Here is a 26723-nt window from a genome sequence, read left to right as displayed (position 1 = left end):
TAATTTTGGGATGATACTAGAAGTCTGGGAAGAAAGTCTGACATTCTGGGTACAGCTTTATGATAACAGCATTTACATCAAAAGTATTTATCTGCATAATCACAAATCCATTGGTTTCTTAGGTTATTACAGTTGCCTATTTCACTGCAAAATCTTCTGAAAGAAGCAAGAACAATATTTATTCCAAACTGCTGCATGCCTCTCTCAGTAACAATCACTTTTGATTTCAGAAAAGCGCCAAATTTTCATTACTTCAGTTCCTCCAATTACTTTCTTCCTGATAGCTATTCACAGATACAAACACATTGAGTCATTCTGACTTCTGGCTAGGAAAAAATGATGTACTGTGGAGTGCCATTCATTTGCTGCAACAATGTTGAGAAGCAGACATGAAAATGAACATAATGAAGCCAGTTATGTATGTGTGTAAAATTTTATGTGCATAGTTCAAGCTGTGCACTCATCCTCCATGTGCAGGTGGCTGCAGTTTTACATTAATATTGCTCTATTATATATTCTGTCCTGCTGCCCATCTGAATGACGTGCATATAAAGTCAACAGTATCACCCTGGTCTTTACTGTTTTTTTCTCCTGCAATTTCAGCACTACTTTCATTTTATCACCATAATTCTGCTTAGGTCAGAAGTTCTTAGACATGGCCTGTGGACCCAGCTAAGGTCTGGGGGGCAAATGTGGAAATTTGGATGTCTTTCTTGAGAAGGACAATAGCATACGTAAGTATACTTTTATCTAAATGTAGGAGTGTGCCAGCAGTTCTAGTGGTATTGAATCATGGTTTTAAAGAGTTAAGATTTTTGCTAAGGGCAGAAGTAATTTCCATGACCAAGATGTAAGTTAGGTAGGCAAATGATAGGTTAATGATTAGACGCTTAAGCTAGAGCTAATTGGTATAATTGTCTGCTATTATGAACTCAGGCATAGGAGAACGCAAAATAAGTAAACCGTTAATCACAATGCACAGGGCCTTGGATTGTGGCAGAAGGTCACAAGAGACCTGATGAAGACTCTTCTGACTTCATCCTTTGTGACCACTGACCCATTTTGAGATCACCAACACAATTCAAGAGAAGAATTGTGCATGTGTGAAGAATAGCCTCATTTTAATTTCGAGTGGGGATGGGAGGTCTGGGGTTATGCATATGTATTGTATGTAAGATCTTGGGAAATAAATAGATGGCAAAGAACCTTGTTTGGGGCGGTCATGCCCCTCAGAGGTGACTCTCATGCTGCCTGCCAGTGAATGAGACATACCACTTTCTAACTTTAATTAGTTAGAGGGTCTTTTGTCCATGATCGTATTGGTTTTTAATGATTCAGTATAATTATTCTGACTTTGAAAAATCACTTCTCAGTCAAAATAATATTACTGTTACCTCGTTTAAAATTTGACAAAAATCCATTGGCCAGCTTAATGTGAAATTATTTGAGTTAAGAAAACTTCTAAAAACTAACAAGCGATACCTCTGTGGGTTCATTAGACTTTTCTGTTTCCAATATCAACAATTACTCTCTTTCCCAGACAAAATCAAATAAGGGTCTCTTAAGCAAAAATCTTAGTCAGTGAAATTATTGAATTATTTCATTCTTCCTGATAACAATGTTATAAATAGATTTCACATATAGATTTTCAAAATAACTGATCTTTGCCTCTTCTGTTGATTTTCACAGTTCAAATTAATGCTTAAACTGAGGTCTAAAGTTCAACTGCCTGACTGAATGAGGTGGACATATGAACAGAATACCAAAAAATACTGTTAATTTTACAAGCACAATATCACAATATTGCTTTTAAATGCTAATGCCATTTTAAGAAGCCAAGCAACCAAAAGTATATGCAAAATCAGGAAATGTTAGTTTTAACTGCTTTTGAAATAATTGAGGCATTTAAAAGATTTAATAATAATTAGACCAAAATGATAATCAATTCACCAAAATGAGAGCAATCGTTGTCAGCAATGCACTCTAATTGCTGCAAAATTACAGTTTATAGCTTTGTAGAGAATTCTTGTTTTAAACTATTCAAATCTATAATTATCTGCCTTATTAATAAGAAGATATTAATCTACTCCAAATCAGTGACAATGTATTCTAGCAGAAAACAATTTGCTTCTTTCTAAAGATTAAACAAATGTACACTTCCACACAGTGTGACTGTTTCATAGCTGTATATTTTAAAGATTGTTTCATAAGTATGAACACAGTTTCCATGCATTACACAGCATAAAATGCATACTGTTCTTACATTTTAAAAAAAAAAAGTATTAGATCAAGTAATCAAGGAGAGAAAGCTTTGCACATGACGGCTTTTACAGAAATTTCTTCATTAACTATCCTCAGAAATTCCTTGAAGATTTACTCCTAGATTACACTGGAAAATGACAGTCAAACCTTTACTGTAACAGTTTATATTCTTCACAATTACCTCTATATTTTTAAAATCCCTTGTTGATTATTTTGCCTTAATTACTTTGTTTGTTCCATATTCTGGTTTCTTCTCAGTTTGCATCACATACATACAAATAATCTCTTTTCTTGGGATTTGATGGATTGACTAACAGCTAAGAATGCTTTATAGAAAGATCTGTATCTTTCAACAACTGCACGGACTTACCTAAGACATGGGATACTGTCCTTCATTGTTCCTTCACATGCTACCGTGTTGGTACTGCCTGAAAGGCTCTTTAAAGAAGGAAGCTGGGAGGAGGCATCTGGAAATGGAGGATTTGTTTCTGGTTCAGGAGTAATGATGTCTTCTACTTCACACTGAAGTCGTACTTCTAATGACTTAAATAAATTAAAAACTAAGTTATAATTTCATGAGGAAAGCTGCGGAAAGTTCTGTCACTTTCAAATAAATATCATTATGCCTTTTTTTTTTAATAACCCCCATTTATCATTATAATTTGCAGACAAAGAAGACTATAGTTTGCTATTTATACAGAGTAACAGCAACATCAGATAGGAGCTAGAAGGATCACCAACTCTGCCTCCTGATCACTCGTACAAGAGTCTCTACCAGACAGGTTTTGGCCATGATGGATAAACATGACAGTGTGAATAGTATTGTTACATAAGCTTCATTTGTCCATAGCTGGGGGCCAGGAAATCAGACATTACAGTGTTGGGGGTTGGTTCTTTCCCTTTTCCCTCTGTGGAGTTTTCCCCATTGTCATGCCAAGATACCTGTTGACTGGGGCCTGGTGACAAGGGGGAGGAGAAAGAAGAGGGAAACCCCGCGAGATTCAAACAGCCAGAAGAGGAAGCGGAAGGCTCTGGCTCAACCCATTTCCCCCGTGGAGTTTGGACAAGAAGGACGATCGCCGCCTGTGTCCCATCCCTGCCATCCCAGCGTCGGGAGCCATCCTCACTGCTGTCAGACCCTGCCCTGCTCCCTTCTCGCTGTAACCTGCCACCATCCAGCACTCTGCTGAGCACCAGGACCCACACCATGAGCGGAGGGCACTCTCCATCTCTCTCTCCCCCTGGGACAGCGCTGCCATCACCCCCAGCCCTCCTGCAGCTCTGCGGGACCCGCCCGCCCCCAGCACCGGGAACTGCAGCTCAGGGAAAAGGTGCCTGCAGCCAAAAAACACTGGGACTGAGTTACTGTTCTGTTTGTGGGTAATTTCAAAGCTGTTGTTGCTCTTGTTCGTCTTGTTAGATATACTAGTAAAGAACTGTTATTCCTACCCCCATATCTTTGCCTGAGAGCTCCCTTAATTTCAAAATCATAATAATCTGTAGGAAGGAAGGATCGCATTTTTCAGTTCAAAGGGAGGCTTCTGCTTTCCTCAGTAAACACCTGTCTTTCAAACCAGGACATACAGCACAGACATCTCTGTGTTCCTTAGAATGAACATGAGTTTGGTGGATTCTAGAAAGCAAAATTCGAACCAGTTACCTTTTGCTTTCCTTGTGGCCTCTCTAGAAAAGGAAAATGAGGCCAAACCAACCTACAGCTCTCTCCACTAATTCAGGAAATACTAACTGAAGGACTCCAGGGAGGAACTGGACAGGACATTCAAATATAGATAAGTAAATACTGAGCAATTATTTCTACTTCATGAGTTGTCCAAGGAAATCCTCATTTTGAAAAGAATAAAAACGAAGGTACAGCCCTCAAAGAGATAAAGTCTGGGGATTACTAGCTGAACAGCAATTTCAGTGCTGCTGCTTTGAAAGGAATAGAAGCAATTACAGAGGTAGACACTGCAAGCTCAATCTTAGTGATCTTTTACTGAGACATCATCTTTACCAAGGTGAAGATTAACAAATTAACTAAATTTCATGAGAACTGGGAGATAAAGGTGAATAGTACTGAAGGATCACCTGTTTCTCAACCATTGTGCTAAAACACACAGGATTTCAGAAAGTAGTGATTCTGTTCAACTAGGAGAGAGAGTATTTTCTCAAAATTTCACTTTTGTTTTCTCCTTTATTAATCCAAGGGTATTTTGTGCCTGAATCAAAGAAACCTACAGATAGCATTTGCCTTCGAAGACTAATGAGTGAAATATTGAGTTCAAAAAATCTTATCTGGAAGTAATTGCAGCTGACTGAAACAATTTATAATGCTGTTTAATTTTTATGCAGGACTGGAGTAACTGTTGAAGAGTATATTCTTCTGCCTACCAGTTAGAAGAGCATCACTCTCCTTTGAATGTTTTTCTGCATGTATTCCTTTCACTACTAAAATTAATTTTGTTAGGTTTTAGCTGTTGTGCATTTGAAGAGAGAAGGAAAAATTCTGGCTAAAAACATGATTGTGAATTTTCCTTATGTTTTTGTCCCTGCTTTGACTGGACCTTAGGAATTTATAGAAATGTTGAACTGATTTGTTTTGACACAGAGTAAATATATTTTTGGGGGATCTCATCACTAGGTTTATTGATTCTCCTTCCCACATTCAAATGAATGTAAACCTTTTTCCTATGTTTCTTCTCAAGAGCTTTGAAGAGGAGCTTCACTGAGGAAAGATTGCTTGCTGAGAAAGTGATCTTGTTTAATTAATAGATTCTTTTGAGACAGGATGGAATTGATTCAGGTAAGAAAACAAAAATAACAGCAGCAACTGCTTTTTATATAATTGCATGGCTATGACTCCAAGGTTGCATATGAAGCAGAATTAGTTTCATATGTACTCCCTGCCTCCAGAATCTGATATGAAATGATGCAAATAATACTACTGTTGAGAAAATTCCAGGCACAGCCTATGCCCCTAAGGCATATTCAGCTGCCATACTTCCCATTTACCACAGTAAAAACATGACAACACTGACAACAGGGCAGTCAAACCCATGTGGGGGCCTTATAATGCTGTGATTTGTAGATTGAACTCAAGGTAAATTCAGTTTGGCTGATAAGGAAGGGAGGACACAAAGTGCTTTGTACCTCAGGCAGAAAAGAAATCCTGAGACTGACCAGCTCAGTCTCAATATAGACAAAACCACACAGCCTAAAGTCAGGTGCAGATTCCAACAAAGAATTCCATACTTCTGATTAAAAAACACTCTCATCATTTAGAGAGAAGACTTGAATGCAAGCAGCAAAAACGCAGAAACAAAAGAGAAGGCCCATTTCAGAGATGCACAAAACCCAGGGGAATTCTGTGACTATATCACCAAGATTACATAATTTAATATTCAGAGAAAAATGCTTATTAATTACAGATGAAATCTCAGAAACTGGTAAATTGCACATATTATAACACTTTGGAAAATACCAGTAATGATGCAGTTCAGCCAGAAAAGTGAAGGACAGGGAAAAGAGACATTAAATTATAGATAATAAAAGATAAGGTGCACTTGCTGTGGAACAATGTAAGAATACCGAAATGGAGTAATTTTAGCAGCATTATACATGAGCTGGTCAGTAAGGTGAAATTACTGTCCATCAATTGTAAGCCTTTCCTGAAATGATACATTCAGGCAGATTAATTATTGCCTGGGGTGGGGGGGAAGGGAAGAAAAGAGTAGAAAACAACAGAAGAACTACAGATAATGAACATCCATACAGAATGACACACAGCTACAGGCTAAAAATAAGACAGGTTTTTTGCCACAGTAGAACTTTCTAAAGTGTATTAAAATAGTGCGGAAAAGAAAATAACTATAATCAGGGAAGGTGACAAATAATCTAGCATTTCATATCATTTCCATCTTTAGGGGAACAATGTCAGCATAAGCCAGAAAAAGATCAACTCTTTTGTTAAACCCACTGATAATTTTCAGCCTTATGAACAGAAATGAAAGAGATTAAATACTTGGGTTAAAAAGAGCATTATGCACATACACAATGTACATTAACTGATAAAAACATACAGCAGACAGTAATTTTAGACAAGGTAAATGCAGCAGAGATTACTGTATTATAAAGTCTTAAAAGCAAACCATGTCTGAAAGCTGCACTATATGTTACTACTGTAGTAAAAAGGAAATGGAGAGTAGGTTCCCAAACCCTCAGATTTTTGTCAGTAACTGAAGTAGAATCAAGATTTCCCTGGAAAGGTTTAAAATGGAATGTACCTAAACCTGCATTTATACTGCTTGCTATTTTTATTTGAGCACACATGAAGAAAGACAATTTGATTTGTAAATTAAATTCTCTTATAAGAGAGTGAAATTAGTACTTACTGCAATTTCAGTATTTACTTCATGTTTGCTGAACCTGTAAACAATCACATATGCAGAAACTCCTGCCACACAGAAAATTCGACTTTCAGGACACCAGTACATCATCTGAACAGCAAAGGGATCTTCTTCCACAATCTCAGCTGTTGCTTTTCCTTCTTCCACTTTCTGTTTTTCAAAGACCTTTGATGTTTTTAGTTTGTACAACATCTGTAGAGTAACTGGAATATATTAAAACATATTAAAAATATGAACATGAAGCAAATCAGTTATAAAATTCCTCAGTTCCCACTTTCTTCTCAGTTGTGGCATTACAAGGAATCTTAGGAAAGCCTAAGAGGAGAAGATGTGTATTATACAATTGTCCAAACCAGGACAACAATACAGATACCATTCTGGTACACATTACTATTAGGATATGTATTTAATACTTCTCAAAAGGGTATTTGTCTGTGAAATACCTCTTAGTACTTTCTGGGGAAGGGTGTCAAAGGTGTAAATCATTGTGTCCATAATTAGGCTTATAATCAGTGCTATAGAGAGGCTCTTATAACATTGATACTTTCCTAAAGAGAAGTGAAACTATTTCATTTGTCTGAGGTTATGGTCTTGATAGAATGTAAAAAGTGTACAGCAATTCAAGAGAAAATATTAGAAAAACATGTTGGTAGCCTGGTTAACACAAAGTTCTTCTGAATTAATGGGAGTTCAAAAATGTTTTGAATTTATTGACTAATAAGTATCATTATTTATACCTGTATATAAAATCCTAATATCCAGAAGCTTCTGTAAAGATTAGAGAACTCCACTAAAGCAAATTCCAGAGATAAAGGAGGGGTGAAAATTCATCCCATTATGTTTTACATTCTTCCCTGTTTTTACTACTTTTGCCTTAGTTTCTCAGTGGCATTAATCAGTAACTGGATAAGGTCAGAAAAAGTCATTCAAGCCCAGCACCTCTAAAGGTGTGCATATCCAGAAAGGCAAAGCTGCTGCCTTTGTCAGTGTAATTGTGGTAGCTTGGCCTGGCCAGTTTGTGTAACAAGAGCAACAGGAAGATGAAAGGACAGTGTTTTAGTTATGTAACCAGATGATGAACACAGCAGAAATGCATTTCTGTTTGGCAGCACAGATATATTCTATGAGATTTAGCATATACAATTTTCAATGTTTTAAAAAGTTTAAGCACATAAAGCATTTTGGAATTTTCACAAATTACAGCAAGTGCTTCTGTAATAAATGCATAATTCTTCCTGCCCTCAGTGGCAAAAAAAGAGGTTTCAGGTTGCTCTTAGTGCCAGTAGCAAATCTAGAGTGGCACTTCAAATCAGGCAACGTGGGTCCACGCACATTATGACTGGAAGAATTATAGAATCATAGGGTACAGAGTATAAGACAAGACTTGCTATGCTGCTCTGAATTATTGGGTATCACCTGCACAAGTAAATTTAAAAATATTTTTTTTTCAGCAATATCTTTTGAATAAAGACACATTTAGAAAACAGCTCCAGTGGCCTAGCAACTCCCTGCCTCTCACAGATGTGTGCTTTCAGACACAAGATTACACAATTAAAATATGTCCAGAAGCGTTTTGTGCCTTCAAATACCAGTACAATATTATGTTTGCTGGGATTATGACTCTCGGATGAACTTTAAACTCCATTAAAAAGGTTAACACCTTGCAAATAGTATAAATAATAAAACTTTGCAATAATCAAAACCTTGTAAATAAAGAGTACCAAGTACAGTACGAGTAAAACAGCACATGCCCTGAAAAGCAGGACTAGGACCAGGACATCAGAGATGCACTGAAAATACCAGTACTGTTGAAGAGATTGTGAATATTCTTGATCATCTAAGCTTTAAATGTTAAGAAAAAATGCCTACTGCAGCATGTATATATTTATTAGGTTATGCTTATATTTCCTATGTGAGGTATTTTTCTTTCCCCACTTCTGCCAGAGTTACAGAGGCAATAACTAGCACACTGCTTCCTGTGCAGTATATATACTAAATGCCTTGGGGTTTTCCAACAGTCTGTATTGTTTCACCCTACCTCTGTAGGTAGAGCCTGTATTTGCACTTTCTTGTTAAAAACTTAAATATTCACAAGACAAAGTCTAATGTCTCACTATACTTCTCTAAATAAAACTAATTATCCTACTTTTGTTCACATTAAAGCTCTCAAAAACTTCTGGTTTTGCAGATAAACTGTTGACCTCATTTGATGGTTGGTGTTCACCATTACTTGAAAATGTAAATGCTGAGTAGCATGTTTCTGTTTTCCCACCATTTCCAAACAGGCAAATTACATAATAAAAAAACAACCCATGGCCATGTTCAGTTGCTGTGCCTATTTAATACGTGAAATGTATTTTGTGAAATGAGGCTTTGGAAATCCTCATTTTCTACTTGTCCATACTGAGTGAAAATATTTGGTATTAAGCAAAAAGGCAAGTACCTGACAAAGTCATCAGGCTTAGCTGACATTAAAAACTTGTTAACATTACCCATAATTGGCCGGAAATAGTAGCAATATTAATCATTTCACTTCTGTGGCACCACATGGAACTAGCAGGTATTTTAAGTATCCCTTATTCCATGATCTTGGCACCCATTACAGACTGATTATTAGGATCATATTAAATCTCTCTATGCCTAACATTTCATCCAGAACTTTCTTTCACACTCTCTTTTCTTTAACACACTAACACTTCATAAAAGAGAGATACTGCCCAGACATCCCTGTACTACTAAAGAGACAAGAATACAAGGCAACTCTACAGGAACCTTAGTGAAGCACCGCCAATTATTTAAATCAGAATATTTTAAATTTCCATCAAAATCTACATGTATTTTAATAAATATATTTTACTAATGAACACCATATGTATTTTCTATAGGGGAAAATGCTGGTGGCTGATATGTGCAGTTATAGCTAAATTATATGGAACAAGTATTTTCTGAAGCTTTTTCCTGCTAGGATGAATGGAAATGCTTCCCAATTATTTCCTGGGATTTGAGACAGGACAAAGAAAGATTTGGGTCTTTTCTACCCTCACCAGATTAAATGTGTTTTGAAATATATAAATGTATTTTAATATTTTATTTTTACTTAGATATAAAGAAGACTTTGTTGTACTCAATATAGAAGTGACATGACAACTGGAACTAAATGTCAGATCTGAGCCTTCTCCTCTATACGCACAAGAAGAATGTGCCCTAGGGATTTTTTACTAACACTTCATCCTTCATATATTTTGGTATGTTGGACCTTGAGTTATAATTCCTCATTCTTTTCTGCCTAATATAACTCATTAGCAGAATTTTTCTCTTAACTTAGTAAACATTTTCTTAATTTCACCCCTTTGTCCTAATTATATCAGCCCAGCTATTACTATTCACCCTGTTAAATATCCTGTTTTTCATATAAATGTGTGTTTGTGTGATTTTTTTCAGCATTAGGTAAAAGTGAACTTTAGAAACTTACTGGCAGAAGCATCCCAAAATTTTACTGATCCATCTGCATGGCTTAAAAAAATATAAAAATTAAATGTGTTAAAACAAGATGCAATTCTAAAACATCATCTACTTTCAGTGGCTAATAAATATAAGCAGAAAAAATTCAATTTGTTTATGTAACTCTTTATAACTTACTGGCAATATATTAAAGGCATACATACTAACTACAAGGAAATACTTTGTTATTTGGTTTCATTTGGTTAACATAGTATTTTTTATGCATTTCCTGCAGAGAACTAAGCCCCCGAAGAGTTTTAAGATCGCAACAAGAAAAAATTACTTCCCATACTAATAAGGAGTTTAAGTTACAGCACTTTTGGCTTTGTAGTGGGCCAGCATCAAACCTATGCACTCTAAAAATGCCATGTACAGTGAACTTTGAAAGGACAGAAGGTAACTTCATTTTGCTTGATACTTCACAACTGTGTTCTTTTAAATAACATAAAATCCCTGAAGCAAAGCTGGTACAAGGAGACACTTCTTTTTACAATGAGAATGATCCCTTCATCACCTTCCCGTGCAATTGCATACATCATAACCTTATTTTTAAAATCAGGTCATTAGTATCATTGATAGCAAAATTTCATCAAATACATATCTGAGACCAGAGGAAAACTCATTGTGCATCTTAGCTGAATGAATAGTGTCTGTTTTGTATGACCCCTCAGGAATCCATCAGGCACTGCTCATGGGGTTCCTACTGCAATCTGAGTCGTTCTAGGTCTTTTTTGCTCTGTTTCTCTGCTCACAAGGTGAAATTCATCCCAGTGCACCACACCCTCACTAATGCTGTGTATTAAAATGAATTCCCAAATTGTCCCCAGATAGAGAGTCCCCAGAAGGCCAACGGGTAACAGCTATAGAATAGCTGTTGTCCTTTTCAAAGCTAGTCTCTGTGACCTTCAAGGCCCAAATATTCTCTTAAAATAGATTGTTTTTTCCCAAAGACAGCCTTCACAAGCATTGTGACTAACACTGGGACCTCAGATGGTCATTCTTAATGATAGCTCATTCCTGAGTACTAAAATCTGCTTTCTATAGCAAAAGAGAACTGCTGTGGTGACACTACTTGAGTGAAGAGCCAGGAAATGCATATGCGGTGAAGTCTCAACTCTTACCTATAGCTAACCCAAAATCAACAGGAGTAGACACAAATACTTTAAAAGTACCAACCCCCAGTTTCATTCTCACCCTGTAATAATGATTTCAGGATATGTCTGAGCTCCAAGGTTCCATGCTCCACCATTGATAGGCCACTCCTAAACAAACAAAAGTACAGAGATCACAACTTACTCAGATGAACCTTGCTTGGTTAATCTTTAAATCCAGGAGTAGACAACATCTTTCCCCAGAAAGCAATACAACTAGTAAAAGAACAAAAATATGTATAATTCAAGGCTTTTACAGTTTATTAACATATTTGTGTCATCAGTTCAGGGTTTGGAAACTTAATAACACTTTTATATTATCAACTCATGTTCTATGCCTTTAAAATATTTCAGCACAGCTAACATTCAACAACTTAAAACAGGAATGAGGAGTAACAAACAATTCTGCTGATCTTTTGAGATCACTTTTCTCTTGGAGATTCTACAGAGCACTGAATAGACTGAGAATTTATTTTGAATACAAAGACCACTGAAGTAGCTGGCCCAAAAAAAGTGTCAGAGCATGATGCCACGAGATAAGAGAACGCAGCCTTTACAGAATGTTTGAATGTTTGTCATCATCTCTTCCATGCCTTTTGTTTACTAATGGCAAGACTCCCATTCTCTTGGTCTAGGATGCTGCCCTGTGCCTAAAGCCCCGACATGTATGGATACAGGATGTGGAAGGTTACATCTGTGCATTGGGTCAGGATGCATGCAGAGTATGAGAAGGTGGAGAATAAATGGGAGCACAAACTGTTTGTGTGGATGCATGGACTGGATGCCTGTGGGTACAGAAATGGGTGTTGGGCACATGAGTGAGTACCTGCCTTCAGAGTGTGCATTTGTATATGCACAAATAGAGCAAGGGGATGAGAGGATGCAGGAAATACAGGTAGGTGTGCAAAGTGTATGAGGTAAGGGTAGATTCAAATAGGAGAAATAAAAATATTTTCTGAAGTACTTTTGCAAACCAAGATGCAAAAGAAGTAGAGAGGGCTCAGTCTCTGAGTTAATGGGAAAAAACCCAGCTCCAAGGAGAATACTTCCGTTTATTTGAATAGAAAATAGACAATGTCTGACTGGTTAACCCAATATTTTTTACCACTTTATTTATTAAAATGGATTAGTTCTAGCCAAAATACAAACCAGTTTAAAGCTTGAAATTTATAAATTAATTGCATTTCTTCTTTTACTTCCTGCAGTTTGTCCTATTTCTGCAGCATTATAGTAAGACTTCGGTATCTCAGTAAAATTATTACTATTATCCATATTTAATAACAAATCTCACAGACGTTGCCAACTCTCACTGAACCTCTTCTGCTAAAGTCTTTCAGTTATAATGCTTTCGTTTTTTTTCTCTGATAGAGAGAATCTATTCATACAAGTTTGAATTTTACACTGATGGTTCTCCTTTAACACAATCTGATCTGGAATAATTCTATCATCTTAATGATTAAGTCCTATGTAATGGTAATTAATGGTTCTGCTTAAGTGGTCATGTTTCTGAGGGACAAATACTGCACTATAGTCAGGCTGCTAAGATGCTCGTTGGACTAACCTTAGAGTGACTATTAAGGGAGTAAAACAAAAATAATCTGGTAAAATGTTACAAAAACATAGGTTACACATCTCTTCCTTTGCTTTAAAAAAGAATATTGGTTTTGTTTACCTTACTGCTGTATCCTTGCTTTTTATGTTTTGCTCCTACAGAATAGAGTACAGGGATCAAATCTGGAGGACAGTCCGCAAAATATTCTGTGCAGGTAACAGGTGACTCATGAATGTCAATAGGATATGGATTTTCAAAGATTGGAAAACTAGTTAAGGAAGACAATTTATTAGAAGCACTGTGACACACTGAGCCATAGAATAAAACATATTCTTATATTATAAAAAATATATAACAGAATCTAAGTAAAATCACTACTCATTAAATATATTTCCCTTATTTATTTAAACTTATATATTGCTTTTAATATCAGTAATAATGTGTAGTTACCCAAATAAAGACATAAAAATTCAACTGTTTTGACAAGAATCCTCTTGTTACATAAAGAGTCCCTAAGGCTGGTAGGGCTACCTTTATGAATGAACAAGGACTAATGTTTTTTCTGACATCTCAAAATCTAATTTATACAGAAGTGACACATTTTCCAGAAGTTTCAGGTTCATGGATATGATATATACTATGAACTACAAGCTACTTTTACAACTGTGGATTTTATATTGAACATCTTAGCTGATTGGCTTGGTAGACTTCTGATTATACAATTAAAAATTGCAATAACAGATCTCAGTTTATTTCTCACTTCCATCAGTTTGAACAGCCTGATAAGGAGGAAAACCTCACTTTTGGCACATTGCACAATCTTACTCACAATTGAAAAACACAAGAAATTGGGTTCTGATTTCAGTTATGTCTATTTTACATTGCTGAGATGATTTGAATTATTCTTTATATTAAGTAAGATCTGAATATGATTCACTTAACATTTTTCGGTACATTGACAGCAAAATCTTTTCCTTGTTACACCAGTGTGAATGTGGATGTCCATTGCTGGTAGTGTTGGAGGCAGAACAAAAGAAATAAGAATTGCATTATGGTTTACATGTTGTAAAGTTCCTCTTTGCTAGGAACATTGATTCTTATATGAAAACATTATCTGTCATTTAAACCAGCAACTAGATAATGAAGTAATTCTGTAGATCCACATAAAACAATTCCATTATTTATTAAGATACTGAGGCTATAGATGCATAAAAGTAGTAGCTGAATCTTATTTCCAAGTCACATATGTGTTCAAATATTATTTAACTTTGGTGTTGAATGAATGTCTGAGGGCTGTGATGAAGGGACTGCAGATTTAGATTTATTCCAAAGTTTAAGAACAAATATTATCATAAGTTCCTGGGGATTAGATGAACTTAGCTCTTAAAGTAGAAGTAAATGTTTAGCAGGAGTGCATCCAAGAGTGAATGATTTTGGATAGTTAAATGATTTGGAATTTTATGGTAATTTATTGGAAAGTTAAACACACAAATAACTTCATATAAAACTTTATACTTACTTGCTTTGTGTCAGGTCAACAACAATGAGATCTTTTTCCAAAAGCACAACTACAGCATAGGGTTCTTGAAATTCTGTAAGCAAGGAATCAAGTATAAAAGACATGGCATTCTCTCAGCCATTTTAAGCAAGCAAGCAAGCAATATTTATGTTCTTTAAACTTTCACAGTATATTAGAAGCTTTGAGGTATAAATCCTAGACATATGCACAAACCAGACATAGCTGGATACTAGGTCCAGAGAGGAAGCAAGAAATTACTTTTGGAGAATACTGTTCACAAACTTACAAAGCAAAAGAATTGGGGTATTATAGCCTGCCAGCACGATGCTATGTTGAAAGTAAACAAGTAGAATATAAGTTGTGTGTATCATCGCATTCTTGAATCCAATTGTGATACAGAAAATGTATTTTTGCTGTCCAAAAGTAATACTTCTACTGTGTACAACTGCTCTTCAGAAACAGATTGTGCAGGACACTTAATGATACGCAATGCCCCCATTTCTAAGGTGATTTAAGGGAAATATTGCCTACAAATCCTGTAAGTCTGCTGTCTTCAATTCAGGTACTAACATGTCCCTTTCTCCCTCACACTCTTTAGGAGATTATATGGCTTGGTTTTTTTATACTATTATCTTTTTATTTATCAAAAATAAAGAATTATGATGACAAATAAATGTGTCCCTTGATGCGTAGAGTATATTTATTTACATAGGATGTTAGTAAAAAAACATGAAAGTGAAATTTTGACTATCTTTTTGACAGCAGCAAATAATTTCAGCACGTGCAAGCTCAGAATAAACTGTTCAGATGGGTGATGCAAAAAGAATGAGTAAATGAAAGCAACTGATTAATCTTCCTTTCAGTCTTGCTATGAATGTACCTTATTTGTTGTTGGCTGTTTTAATACTAGGCTATGAATAACACAATTTAAACCAAAATGTTTACATATTGGTCTGTGAGCAGGGGAAGATGCTACAAAACCTAAGTACTGGGAAGTATTTGACACAGTTAAATGAAGGCCCAAAGCAACTATGATTATAGAAAATTAAATTTTTACATTGAAGTACATATACTGTTCACTAAGTCATTTTAATGTGTATTTGATTTACCTATGTATAAAAGATTTATTTCACTTTTCTGCTTGAGGTCTTAAAATGATAAAGCTAGTTCCTTTTTCACTTACAGCTTTTCTTAATTTATTTTCTGGAACTTTCTCACAACATATTTCAGAATTTGGCAGCCTCACAGTGTGCAGCAAACATAAGACTTTTTAACAGTTCATTTCACGCTGAAGTGTAAGAACTTTTTTGCAGGTAAGTGACAATTTAATTTTCATAGTTTAGCAAGCTATAACTGATACAAAATTTCAGAAATACAAGCACCTATCTTTGAATAATAGCAATGCTTTCACACAGTAGCCCATGAGTTTTAACCCTATAAGTGAAGATGTGTGCAAGCTTTATTGTCCACTCACTACTTGCTTCCTACATTGAGAATGCAAACAATTTCCAGGTACTTTCAGTTATGTAGTTTACTTGAGATGAAGACAGATATGAGGATGAAACTCCCTGGGATGGGATTAATGTATGAGGAAAGATCATGTAGTTTATATTTTCCATAACTGTATTCTTCTCCAATAAACTCACCATTTGGATATGGAGTTTCACAAAGAGTTAAAAAATCAACTATAGGATGATCCATTTCAAGAACTGTAATTGCTTTCCCATGCATGATTGTTAAACTTGGTCTTCGACAAGGCTTATCATATGACAGTCCACCAGAAAATATCACAAATGGTTCACTGTATTAAAAAAAACAAATATAAGTTTAAGTCTACATAGTTTACATTACAGGTTTAGTATCTGCAAATAATAATAAATGGCTTTGTAAAAAATAAAGCAGGAAAAGATTATAAAAGAACTTAAAATCAGGAATGCAATATTAATTACAGAACTAAAGACAAACCTGTTTTTACAGGTCTTGTACTCTACTTTAAGAATTGGTTTACAAGATTCAGGTTTTTTTCCATCTCTTTGAACTTTTCCTAAGGAAAGAAAGAATATGAAAACCTTTAAAACGTGATATTGAATGATCAAACTAAAATATATACATTAAAACAACTGTATCAGCAACAAGAAAAGGAGCTTTAAAGCTACAAAAGATTAGGCGCATTAGCTCCTATTTCCATAAAATACACATTTGCCTAAATTAATTACATTTATTATGTCTTTGTGTTTTTACTGCCACATACACCTAAAGAACCATAGAACACACTTCAAAGACATCTATAAACCATGCAGATTTCTGACTATGACACTTAAGTAATAATGAATGAATCAGGCTAACTATATGCTTTTTTTTCTGAACACGTAATGACCATAAAGAGCTTAATTGTTTTCCTAAGCTGTTCTTAAATTGACTTAATTCCTACTGTTGACAAAACATTACATGCTTTTTGAGTATAACTAGTTGTGTGATAAAATTAAATGAAGCATACAACTGAAATTCATTATTTTTTGGTTAATTATGGCTCAGTACTTTCTTCCAATGAGACAAAAGTCACTTGTAAACTAAAAAAATAGCCGTGTTGGGTTTGTTGCATTGGAAAGTCTATGCTTGATTTTGACAACAGTCTGACTGGAGAATACAGTGTAGATGGATCTAGACTTTTCTCAGAGGTGCACAGCGAATGGTGGGAGATAAAGGACACAAGCTGTGGCATGGAAAATGCTGGTTAGATATTAACAAAAAAAATTCTGCCACACGGGTCATTAAATACCAAAATATATTGCCCAAAGAGACTGTGAATTTTTTGCTGGAATTGTACAAGTGCCCAATGTCCTGAGTTTACTCAAAAAATTAGCTCTTTTTTGATCTGATTGTCTGACTGGTTGAGACAGACAATTCTATGAGTGAAAATGGTAAAAATGTAGAAGTACATTATGAAAATGCTAAATCCTTTTGGGGCTACTTAGATTGTGATTTCCTTTTCTTCCTCCCTCTCTACCCAGTCTGGTTTCTTAGTAAAGTAATGCATACATTTACAATGGTGTCAATATTTTTTTAACCTAATTTGCAGGAAATGATTTTACATAAAGTCCCAGCCACAAAAGATACAGTCATCTCTTACTATGGCTCCTTTAAATTCTTCATTGCAGTTCTTTGGGAAGCCTTGTACTATCCCCATGACAAGTACCACAGTACCTTGTACAAAGTATATTAATTTGGTGTGAACATTGCACATAAAAGCCCCTAAGTACAAACTTATAAAAGGAAGAAATGTGAAAATCCCAGAGCCTAGGGTCTCAGAGGGTCTCAGAGACCAGCAGTAGACTCTTAAAAGGAATTGAGTAAGACATTAGAGTAATATTAATCAGGAAGAGGCATTTATGACACCAATTAAAATAAAAAGTTTTATCTAAGTAACTGATTTTACAATAAATAGCATCTCCTTTGCAGGTCAAAATATTTATGCAAGAAGCAACATCTGCACTACAAGGAAAAATTAAATAAACATACATATTAGCAAACAGCATTGAGAACACTGTACTGCTTCTTAGTTACACATTTTAACTACCAGAAATACCGTGTGGAATTGTGGTCTGGAATGGCCTGTTAGGGCTTTTCAGATTCCATAGGGTCAAGCTGCCATCAGAGTGACTACACATGAACTGTTTCCCTTCATGATGCCAAGCAACAGAATGAATAGCCTACAGAAATGAAAAAAAACAAACCCTTGAGACTGGAATAGAACACAGAGTTTACACCAATATTTTAATGTATGACTTCAGATTATACTATTCTAATGGTATATCAAGAGTTGGATGGTTCTTGTTTGTCTAAAATCCATTACCATCACTTTTTAGCAACAGATGGCTGTAATCCACATTTCATCATAAAGGCCAATGTAAAACAGATAAGAAAGCCTCTACTGAATCAGGCCAAAATTGAAGGAAAAGGGTATTAAGATAAAAGTGTAAGAAGAAGAGCCATACAATGCAGTTGTAATATGTCTGATACCTCTCCTGGTAAATTTACGGGTAATTCTCTGTAAAAATCTTTACAGGTAACATATAACACACAGTCTCCCCCAGAGGAAGTAATACACTGTTCTTAGATAATTTCCACAAGCACTCTCACATACTTAAGTTGCAGAGAAAGTCCACAGAAATCTGGGATGTTTAATGTCAAAATCAAAACACTTGAGAATGCAGGACTGTTTCATTGATATAGAAAATTACCAAAATAATGATGTAAAATATCTTTGGAACAGATAGAGCATCAGAGAAGAGGAATATGCATTCCTTTGTACATGCTACAAGTACTACATGATGAATGTTATGCACACCATTCTTAGTATTCTATGCATAATTAGTGGAACTGACTGAAAATATCCATAGTTAGATCAAACTATCGGAAAGGATAATGGCATAAGTCCTTTGATTTCCCTGGTATGTGCTGGAAAGTAACAAAAGCCATGTTCTGACAAAACATTCATTGTATACCACAGTTTCTCACACATTCCCCACAGAAGCACAAACTCAGAGAATTCTCCCTTGAATCCATATCCCTTCCAGAAATGTTTAGTGCTAAATAGCAAAAACCACAATATAGTTTTATGTAAATGCTAATGAGATTTATTTATGAATGCAGCTTAATAAATTTCCAGGATTTTTTTCAACCCAGGAAATGCTAAGGCCATGCACTTAAAATTGCGTACAGACATTTGCCTGATTTATTCAAATGACTTAATATCATGCGTGGGTATTCATAAGTCAGCACTGCAGCTGCTCATATTCATTTTGCTTAAGTGCTGTTAAGGTCACTATTTAAAACTCCCTGTTGGTTTTCCTCTTTTAATCATTATATTGATTGTTATCATTGGCTACAGGTCATGGTCTGGAGAGGGTATCAGAACAAATCAACCAAAGGGCCATGACCCTTTACCAAAGCTTTACTCAGCTCCTGGGGCTGGACAGCAGAGCCACAAATGTGTCTCCATTAAGATGATCCAGATGTTTTAGCAGGAATCTGACACACCTCGTATATGAATGTTTGATTAACACACTACTAAAATAGTTGTGCCAAAAAGGACCAAAAAAAAAAAAAGGGGAGCAGAAAAAAACTGAACTCTAGGTATTTATTTTTTGGTGACATAAAGGGTATCACTCAAACTTGTACCTTCCAGAGAGGGAGTTAGTACACAATTCCTCTTAACCAGAAGAAACCAAACTATAACTGAAATAACAGAAGACAACACAGAAAGATGGTTCATGCAGAGTCCAGTGATGTTGCCCTCATGTAAAATAACCTTAGTACTGTGGGAGTGCTGCTTCACTCACACTGAAGGCATGTCTAGCCTCATCCAAATTAATTCTAACATGAGCTCATTCATGCTTGCTATCATGCCAAACTTGAATCTGGTTTTGATTTGTTATCACACTTAGAAACATTTAACATGGTTACAGGCACTGACTGTGTCTAAGCAGGAGCTAGTAATTAGCTAAAAACTGGACCAAACTGCTTGTTAAACTGCGTCTCCACCACCAAGTACCACCTGCCAGCATAAACCTCCTGTGGAATAGAGATGAGGTGGGATGATCCTGGCACAGACAGCTGGCATAGCAGCAACTCAAGCTGACCTGTTATATTTTGCCACAAAATGGGCAAGAAAAACAGAAATGCTTTTGGAGGTCTCAGCTGTGAGTCACAAGTAATTCTGAAAGATGGTCCTGAATAAGACCTGAATTTTCTCTCTGCTAGATTATGTCTAGCATTCTGGTCCAATTCTTTAGCATTCACACACAAAAGGAGCAGTTATTTGCTCAGAACAGGAGTTCATAATGATTGGGTATGTTTCTCCTTCTGCAGTACCCATGGTAGTTGCATACACATTCCATCTTGTCTCACACTCAGCATGTATTAAAATTAAACATGCCTAACAACATTTCAGTTCCTTCCCAACCACAAACCTTCTCCACTGAAGGTCTTTTAGTACCACTTTTAACCATATTTTGCACAAGATCAATGCTTGTCTCATCTTACGGAGTGCTAAAAATCCTTTGTGTTTGTAGTACTGCAGGACCATTACAGCAAGGGCCACATCCAATTTGATACTTCCATAGTGGCATGGTGCTAGACAAAGGTAGGGAGTTGTCATTTGGCAAGTGCCTCTGAGAACTCTGCATCTTCATTCTGGGGATGTGTTCCAGTGAAAGATGATGACTGCTTCAGACAGCTCTGAATGGGGGCTGACACAAACTTCAAAAGCCTGCACAGGAAGACGGCTGGATTTTGGGTTTGCCAACTATCAGAAACAACTTGAGAACCATTTGAAAGATCTGTCTTGTTTATGTGTTGTCTTTTTATACCACCTGATGGAAATAAACTTTTGAAGGAAATTATAAAAGGGCTTGGAAGGAAAGCCTTTTATAGAAGGCATTGCATAGGAGCACTGCATGGAAGGGCCTCAATATCTCATGTGTATCACCACTGAGAAGATGAAAATCCTAATGATAGTAAGAAAAGTGAGGTTGAATTAATTTAATTCAGAACTCATGCAAAGAGGCATTTTGGAACTTAATGAAGATACAGAGCACTTACAGGAATTTATCTGAGACGTCACAGATATCCTGCAACCAGAACTGCACTGGCTCAGTGCCAGAACAATACTGAGAGATTGGTCAGACATCATGGGGCACAGAGGCCTTCCATTAGTCCAGACAGCACGGTGAAGGACAGCAGCAACATCGACTTGTGGACTGTGATCTTTGGTGGCCAATCCATAAAATGAGATTTGCTGCTAAATACCAAGTGGCACATGCCAAACTAGAAGCTAGCACAAGTTGCACAAAGTGGAGTAGTTACACAGCAAATAATCACTGAGGAGGACAGCACGGGACTGATTAAAAGGCAAAAAAAAGTTCCTGAGAACAGTATTGAAAAATGTGGAACAACTAAATTCTAAATCGTATGAGAAATTTTCAACACTCACTCCTTCTGTCCCAAAATGGAAAAAAAAAAAAGGAAAAAAAAAAGGGGAACCAGCATTAAGAAGATCCTGCTTCATGTAGTCTCAATCTGAGTACAACAGATAACAGTTGGTGAACAGATATCCCCACCCCCACTCTTCCTGAGGAGACCTGTAAAAGCAAAAGGTTGTTCAGCCTTAAGTAATAGGAGAGGTGCAATTTCACAAGTGTTTACACGAGCAGACTGTTGTTGACAGACAATTTAGTGGCTATGTCTTGAGGCATAAGTGCTGACCCGTTCAAACTCTGTCCTTTGGTATGTATTCAAATTGCTTTTTAGAGGGGAAATAAAAGTGCACACACTCCTTATACATAGCAAGGTGACAAGATGAAGAAGGCAAGAGAACTACAGGAAATCAGTTACTGATGGGGTCCCTTTAAAGAAAATGTCCTTTTTTACCTTCAGTTGTAGTTGCATTCACGGTCATCCATGGTAAACTTTAGAGGACTGGCAGAACAAAGAATATTCTTCCCTAGAGCTAGTGCTAAAATCACAATAACTAAAAGTATATCTATTTTTTAAGCACCTTGATTATTGATACAAGAACTGCATCTGTGGTTAACACAAGCTGCTTACAAATGACAAGACACAATTGTGTGATAACTATGACAATAAAATTATGAAAACTGTTTAATCAGATCTTAAGTACTAGACAATACCAACAGCTGTACAAGGTAATTAATCTTCCAATAAAATGAATGTTCTAGAAATACCCAGTAAAGATTATTATATAATTCCTGTTGTAGCTATATCTCAGGTCAGCTCATTGCTAGACAATGTTCAACTGAGGATCCCCACAAAGAAGTTGATGAACTTGTCAGGATCAAGGGGAGGATGTTATGTGTCACAGTACACTCATGAAAGCATAAACTACGGAATCAGAACTAGATTTCAGTCTTTGATTTGTATTGTCAGTAATTTGCCCAAAAGCATAGCACAACCAGTATTTCCAGAACCAGCAATGCCTTTAGATAAACGTTCATCTGCTTGGTAAGACTTATGGCAAACTGCTGAATAATGGCTTTGCTGAATTAATGGAAATTGCTTACCTCATCATAATAAGCTCTCAGATCAGCTCTTTTAGATCGTAAGTCCCAGAACACAATAGTCCCATTTTCATAGCCTATCAACAGCTGGAAGAAGGTAAAAAAACCACAATTACATTTGCTAATTCAAAAGGTACATATAAATACTGAGTGATATGAAAAGAAATTACAAAGAGATGTGCAAGATTCTAATTTGTCCTACACATAATACCTTGCTTTCAGATTATCTTTCAGTATAAATTACTTCACATTGCTGACAATTTAAGATCTGACATAAAAAAGGGCTTTATACACCTTATCTCCCCCTGTGTGATTATGTGCCTAGACAGCCTTCTCAATCACATATCTGCAGAAAACCAAAGAATGTAGTATGCCCCTACCAGTTCTTACCTTCCCAGCCCCTTGATGGAGAAAAAAGTCTGACACCTAAGATACCACTCAAATAACTTCAAACCAAGAGGATCACCAGATTAAACTCTCATTCAACTACTTATATTCCTTTTATTTATGCTTACTATTGCTTTAAAACATTCTGAAGAACTCCTCCTGCAGAGAATATTTTGCTTGATTTCCTAATAATTAAAAATAAATTGATGAGTTAGCTTTTATTTCTTCTAGAACTGAGATGTCATATCATCATGCACATCAGAGAAATGCCAGCAAAGATTTCGGAAAAGATGAAAGAGAAAAAAAACAATGCTCAGGAGAAAAATAAGAATGAACACAATCATTTCTCCTTGTCTCCACTGAGAAAGAAGTGAAATATTGATCTGGTATGATAAGAGTTATTATTCATTTGAGCACAGTTAATTTCAGATCTTATGGACAATATGATATCTAGCTTATTTGGGTGTCCTGGAAACTGTTTCCCATAGAATCTGTCTTCTTAAGAATCTGTTCTGGACATGATGATGGGAAATGGCTAAACTGGCAGATTCTCACATTTCTGTGATAGAATATTTTATACAACTGGCAAAGATAATTGCAGTTATTCATCATCTGTAAGCAGATATATACAGAATGCAGGCAAAAATTTACAGTTTCTATATAAAAAATTTGCCCAGAACAATGACAAGATTATCTCTTAGTTGGAGAAACCTTAACAGCATCTTTGTTATCACTCAGTTTAGCTTGCATGAGTCCTGAAAGTGAATTTGGCTGGGCTGCTAAATAAAACATGGCCTTCTTTCCAAGTCAAGTATAACCGATACATCAGTACTGCTACAAAAGAGCCTGGGAATATTCTTAGTTCTACTGGATATGATTCTTTTATTGCCAGGAGAATATTCCTTATGGGGAACCTTCTAGCTAATCTGGAAATGATTTATAGTTAGTACATTTAATAGCTGAATATTAATAATAAATTATTATCCTCCTGAAGAATTATTCTCCTGAAAAAAATTCAAACTGTTCTGGAAAAATTCCACAATATTGAGCATTTTTGCTCTGGATGGCTCCATATGGGATTTCATTGCAGAGTCAAAAAGCATGCATCTAACTCGATAGCACTTATGTCAGGATGCCATATGGTATTCTGGGGTAATAGTCTGCCATTGAGAGAGTGAATAAAAGGGGGTCTTACTGAAACTGCTTGCACTGTTAGTATAGCAATCCCAAATGGAAGCCATTTGTATGCTCATAGGAGTTCACCTGAGAAGGTGCAGGCTTGTGCTGTGTTGTGCTGCACACAGCACCTGCCTTTCAGGCCTGCATCATGCCACACACCGCACGAATTCCTTGGCCATGGGGTAAATTAGCTTCTAATTCTAAAGGACCCTGTAGGGCTCTCCCACTTGGTAAAGGCAAGGATAGCACCTTTTTGCCTTTATCTTAATGTAAGGCAGTATGTCTCATGTGAATATCCTTTTGCTTGACAGTAGAAATGGATGCAGCTTTAAGAAAAACAAAAACCAAAAAAACAAACAAAAAAACCCCAACCAACCAACCAACCAACCAAACACAAAAAGACAAAAAACAAACCACACCACAAAACTTTTGGGATCTACATAGACCAAAATGCTGGCAAGCCTCCTCACAGAGGACGGTGCCAAGCCCTTATTGGAGGTTCATCCAATGCTATACAGCTTAGGGTTCTCACCCTCCTTTTTGTATTCATTTCAATAAATAGTATTTTAGTAAGTTATAGAGTCTGAGTGCCCTCCTTACTGTCATCATAACAAGCACTTGCACCTATGCATTACAGCTGGATACCAAACCAGTTGCATTCAGTTTGGATCTACTAATATTCTTTTCACCTCAGCTTTTGTACAAATACATTCAGAAAAGTGGAAAGTATTTAGTATGTGGCTCTGTTTCGTAATAAGCTTTTCTCCTTGTGGAAGCAGGCTTGTCTTTTGATTTTTATCCCTCTCTTGTAAAGATATCATGCTTCAGGTAATTACTTAGAGGTTAAATACCTTTTATCAGAGGCCGCATTTCACCTGAACTATTGCTGAAATGGTTAATTAATGCTTAATTAAGCATTAATGCTGCACTAAAGGATTGCAAGTTACAAAATGTGATTTCAGGGAAGAAACTGAAAGGCAGAGAGATTTGCTGCATAGCCAGGAATGTCTCTTCTTGTTCAGACAGTAGTCATGCTGCTTTAGTACTAGCAATGTGGTAAAGCACTAAAGTCACAGTTCCAGCTTGGGTGAATGGGATTAGTCTCATTTCCAGGATATTTGTGATTGCCAGGATATTTATGATCCTGACCTATCTGAACCATAGGAAACTCAAACATTCCCACTCTTCTCAGTCATAGTGACCACTTTGGAGATCTGTAAAACAAGCTCTATTTCTGTAATAGAGGTAAAAAGCAAAACATTCATAAATGCAGTTGGAGAGGAAAACCCAGACAAAGAAAAATAGTACCCATAAAAACAGTCAAGGATGGAAAAAACTCCAAAGGTTTATCTTGCCTTTCATGGCACCTCTTTTAATTACTCATGCTTAATTAGGTTACAAAAAAAAAAAAAAAAAAAGCAGAACACAGGACAGAATCGGGAGAAGTCCTGGAAAGATTTTCCTTGTCTAGCAGAGTTGTTTCCCATTTTGACTTAAATCTTTCTTCATCAAATGCTTTTGATGATGGGAGGAAATTCCTTTTTTTTACAGTCAGCTAAATACAGCCTAGTGCATGCCAGTAAGCCCCCTCCTTGTCCTGGTAACAAAAACCAGCTGGAGAAAAAATCCCAAACAAACAAGCCTGCCAAACAGGTTTGTTTTTTTAGGTATTATTAGATCTCAGAACTCAGACTCAGAGATAGGAAGTTTAGCCCACCAGCTAATTGTAAATAACATTAAACCTTTTCGTATTAAGCTTTATCCGTTTGCTGGGAAGCTGCAGGTCATTGCAGTAAATGTCTTTTCCTTTGTCAGCAAGAAAAATCCTGTTTGCCACTTATAAATGTCTGTACACTCCAGTCTGTCCCTAATGTGCACTTATTAATTGATTTGGCAGACACAGTTATATTTCATGAACCTAATCACTTGGTCCCCAAATTGTTCTTCAGTGACACATTAAATGCCTAAATTCTCTTTGATGTCTGTCTTCCAGCCACAGCTTGTTAGATTCATAAAAGACACTTGTCTCCAAAGCCTGCCTAGATAGTTTGCCTGGAGGCCACTCTGGAAAAGTTTTGAATGGCAGAAATCTTCTGGAATTGTATTCGCTCTCTTGGCACAAGGAACCCAATCACCAGTCAGTGAAATAAACTGGAACTTTTAGGAATTCAAAGAATCTTAATGAAAAAGGTGAAGATACTGCCAGTGCACAAACTTCACTGGCTTTCAGATAGAGCTCTTATAATTGTCCTAGATTTTGAAAGGTCTGACTATGTTTTTGGACTCTCAACTACTCAGTGTTCATAGGAGAAATACTTTCTTACTTCAGTAAAACAGTCCCAGATCAGTAAACAACTTTGTAATGTCCCAGAGAAGGCTATGCCACTGAACTCTTGCAAAGTACTTGTAGAGTACAAGAACATCAGTATCCTGAGCAATAATGATGACTGATTTATACCTACTATTTAATTCCTGAAACATATGCAAAAACACTTTTATCTGCTGCCTATCATGAAGTGATGTGTGGAGTCTGACTTCTGCCACCAATACATTTTGGTGATCTTTGGTTAACTTGGAGTTGTGAAGATAAGCAAAGTATGTAGAACTATCATCAAACAGCTCTTTTATCTAAGAATAGCTCTGCTAAATAAAAGTCTACCTATGACAGTATCTTGTACTGAAATGGCC

General features: G+C 36.2%; 1 protein-coding gene across 2 annotated transcripts in view; it reads right to left on the bottom strand.

The window, feature by feature from the left end:
* Window positions 1–26723, bottom strand: part of STXBP5L (syntaxin binding protein 5L) — a 185788-nt gene that overhangs the window by 52879 nt on the left and 106186 nt on the right. For both annotated transcript variants that reach the window (XM_062513006.1, XM_062513015.1), the window contains exons 7-16: window positions 22473–22556; window positions 17978–18101; window positions 16357–16435; window positions 16038–16192; window positions 14392–14464; window positions 12993–13140; window positions 11364–11431; window positions 10141–10181; window positions 6654–6871; window positions 2633–2805 (exon numbers count right to left, since the gene is read on the bottom strand). In XM_062513006.1, the coding sequence (XP_062368990.1) occupies window positions 2633–2805; window positions 6654–6871; window positions 10141–10181; window positions 11364–11431; window positions 12993–13140; window positions 14392–14464; window positions 16038–16192; window positions 16357–16435; window positions 17978–18101; window positions 22473–22556 (1163 nt within the window). The remainder of the gene's footprint in view (window positions 1–2632; window positions 2806–6653; window positions 6872–10140; window positions 10182–11363; window positions 11432–12992; window positions 13141–14391; window positions 14465–16037; window positions 16193–16356; window positions 16436–17977; window positions 18102–22472; window positions 22557–26723) is intronic.

The sequence above is a fragment of the Cinclus cinclus genome, chromosome 2 (genome assembly GCF_963662255.1).
Source record: "Cinclus cinclus chromosome 2, bCinCin1.1, whole genome shotgun sequence".
NCBI classification, from domain to species: Eukaryota; Metazoa; Chordata; class Aves; order Passeriformes; family Cinclidae; genus Cinclus; species Cinclus cinclus.
The sequence above is the reverse complement of the archived record's forward strand: the minus strand, read 5'-3'. Positions and strand labels throughout refer to the sequence as shown.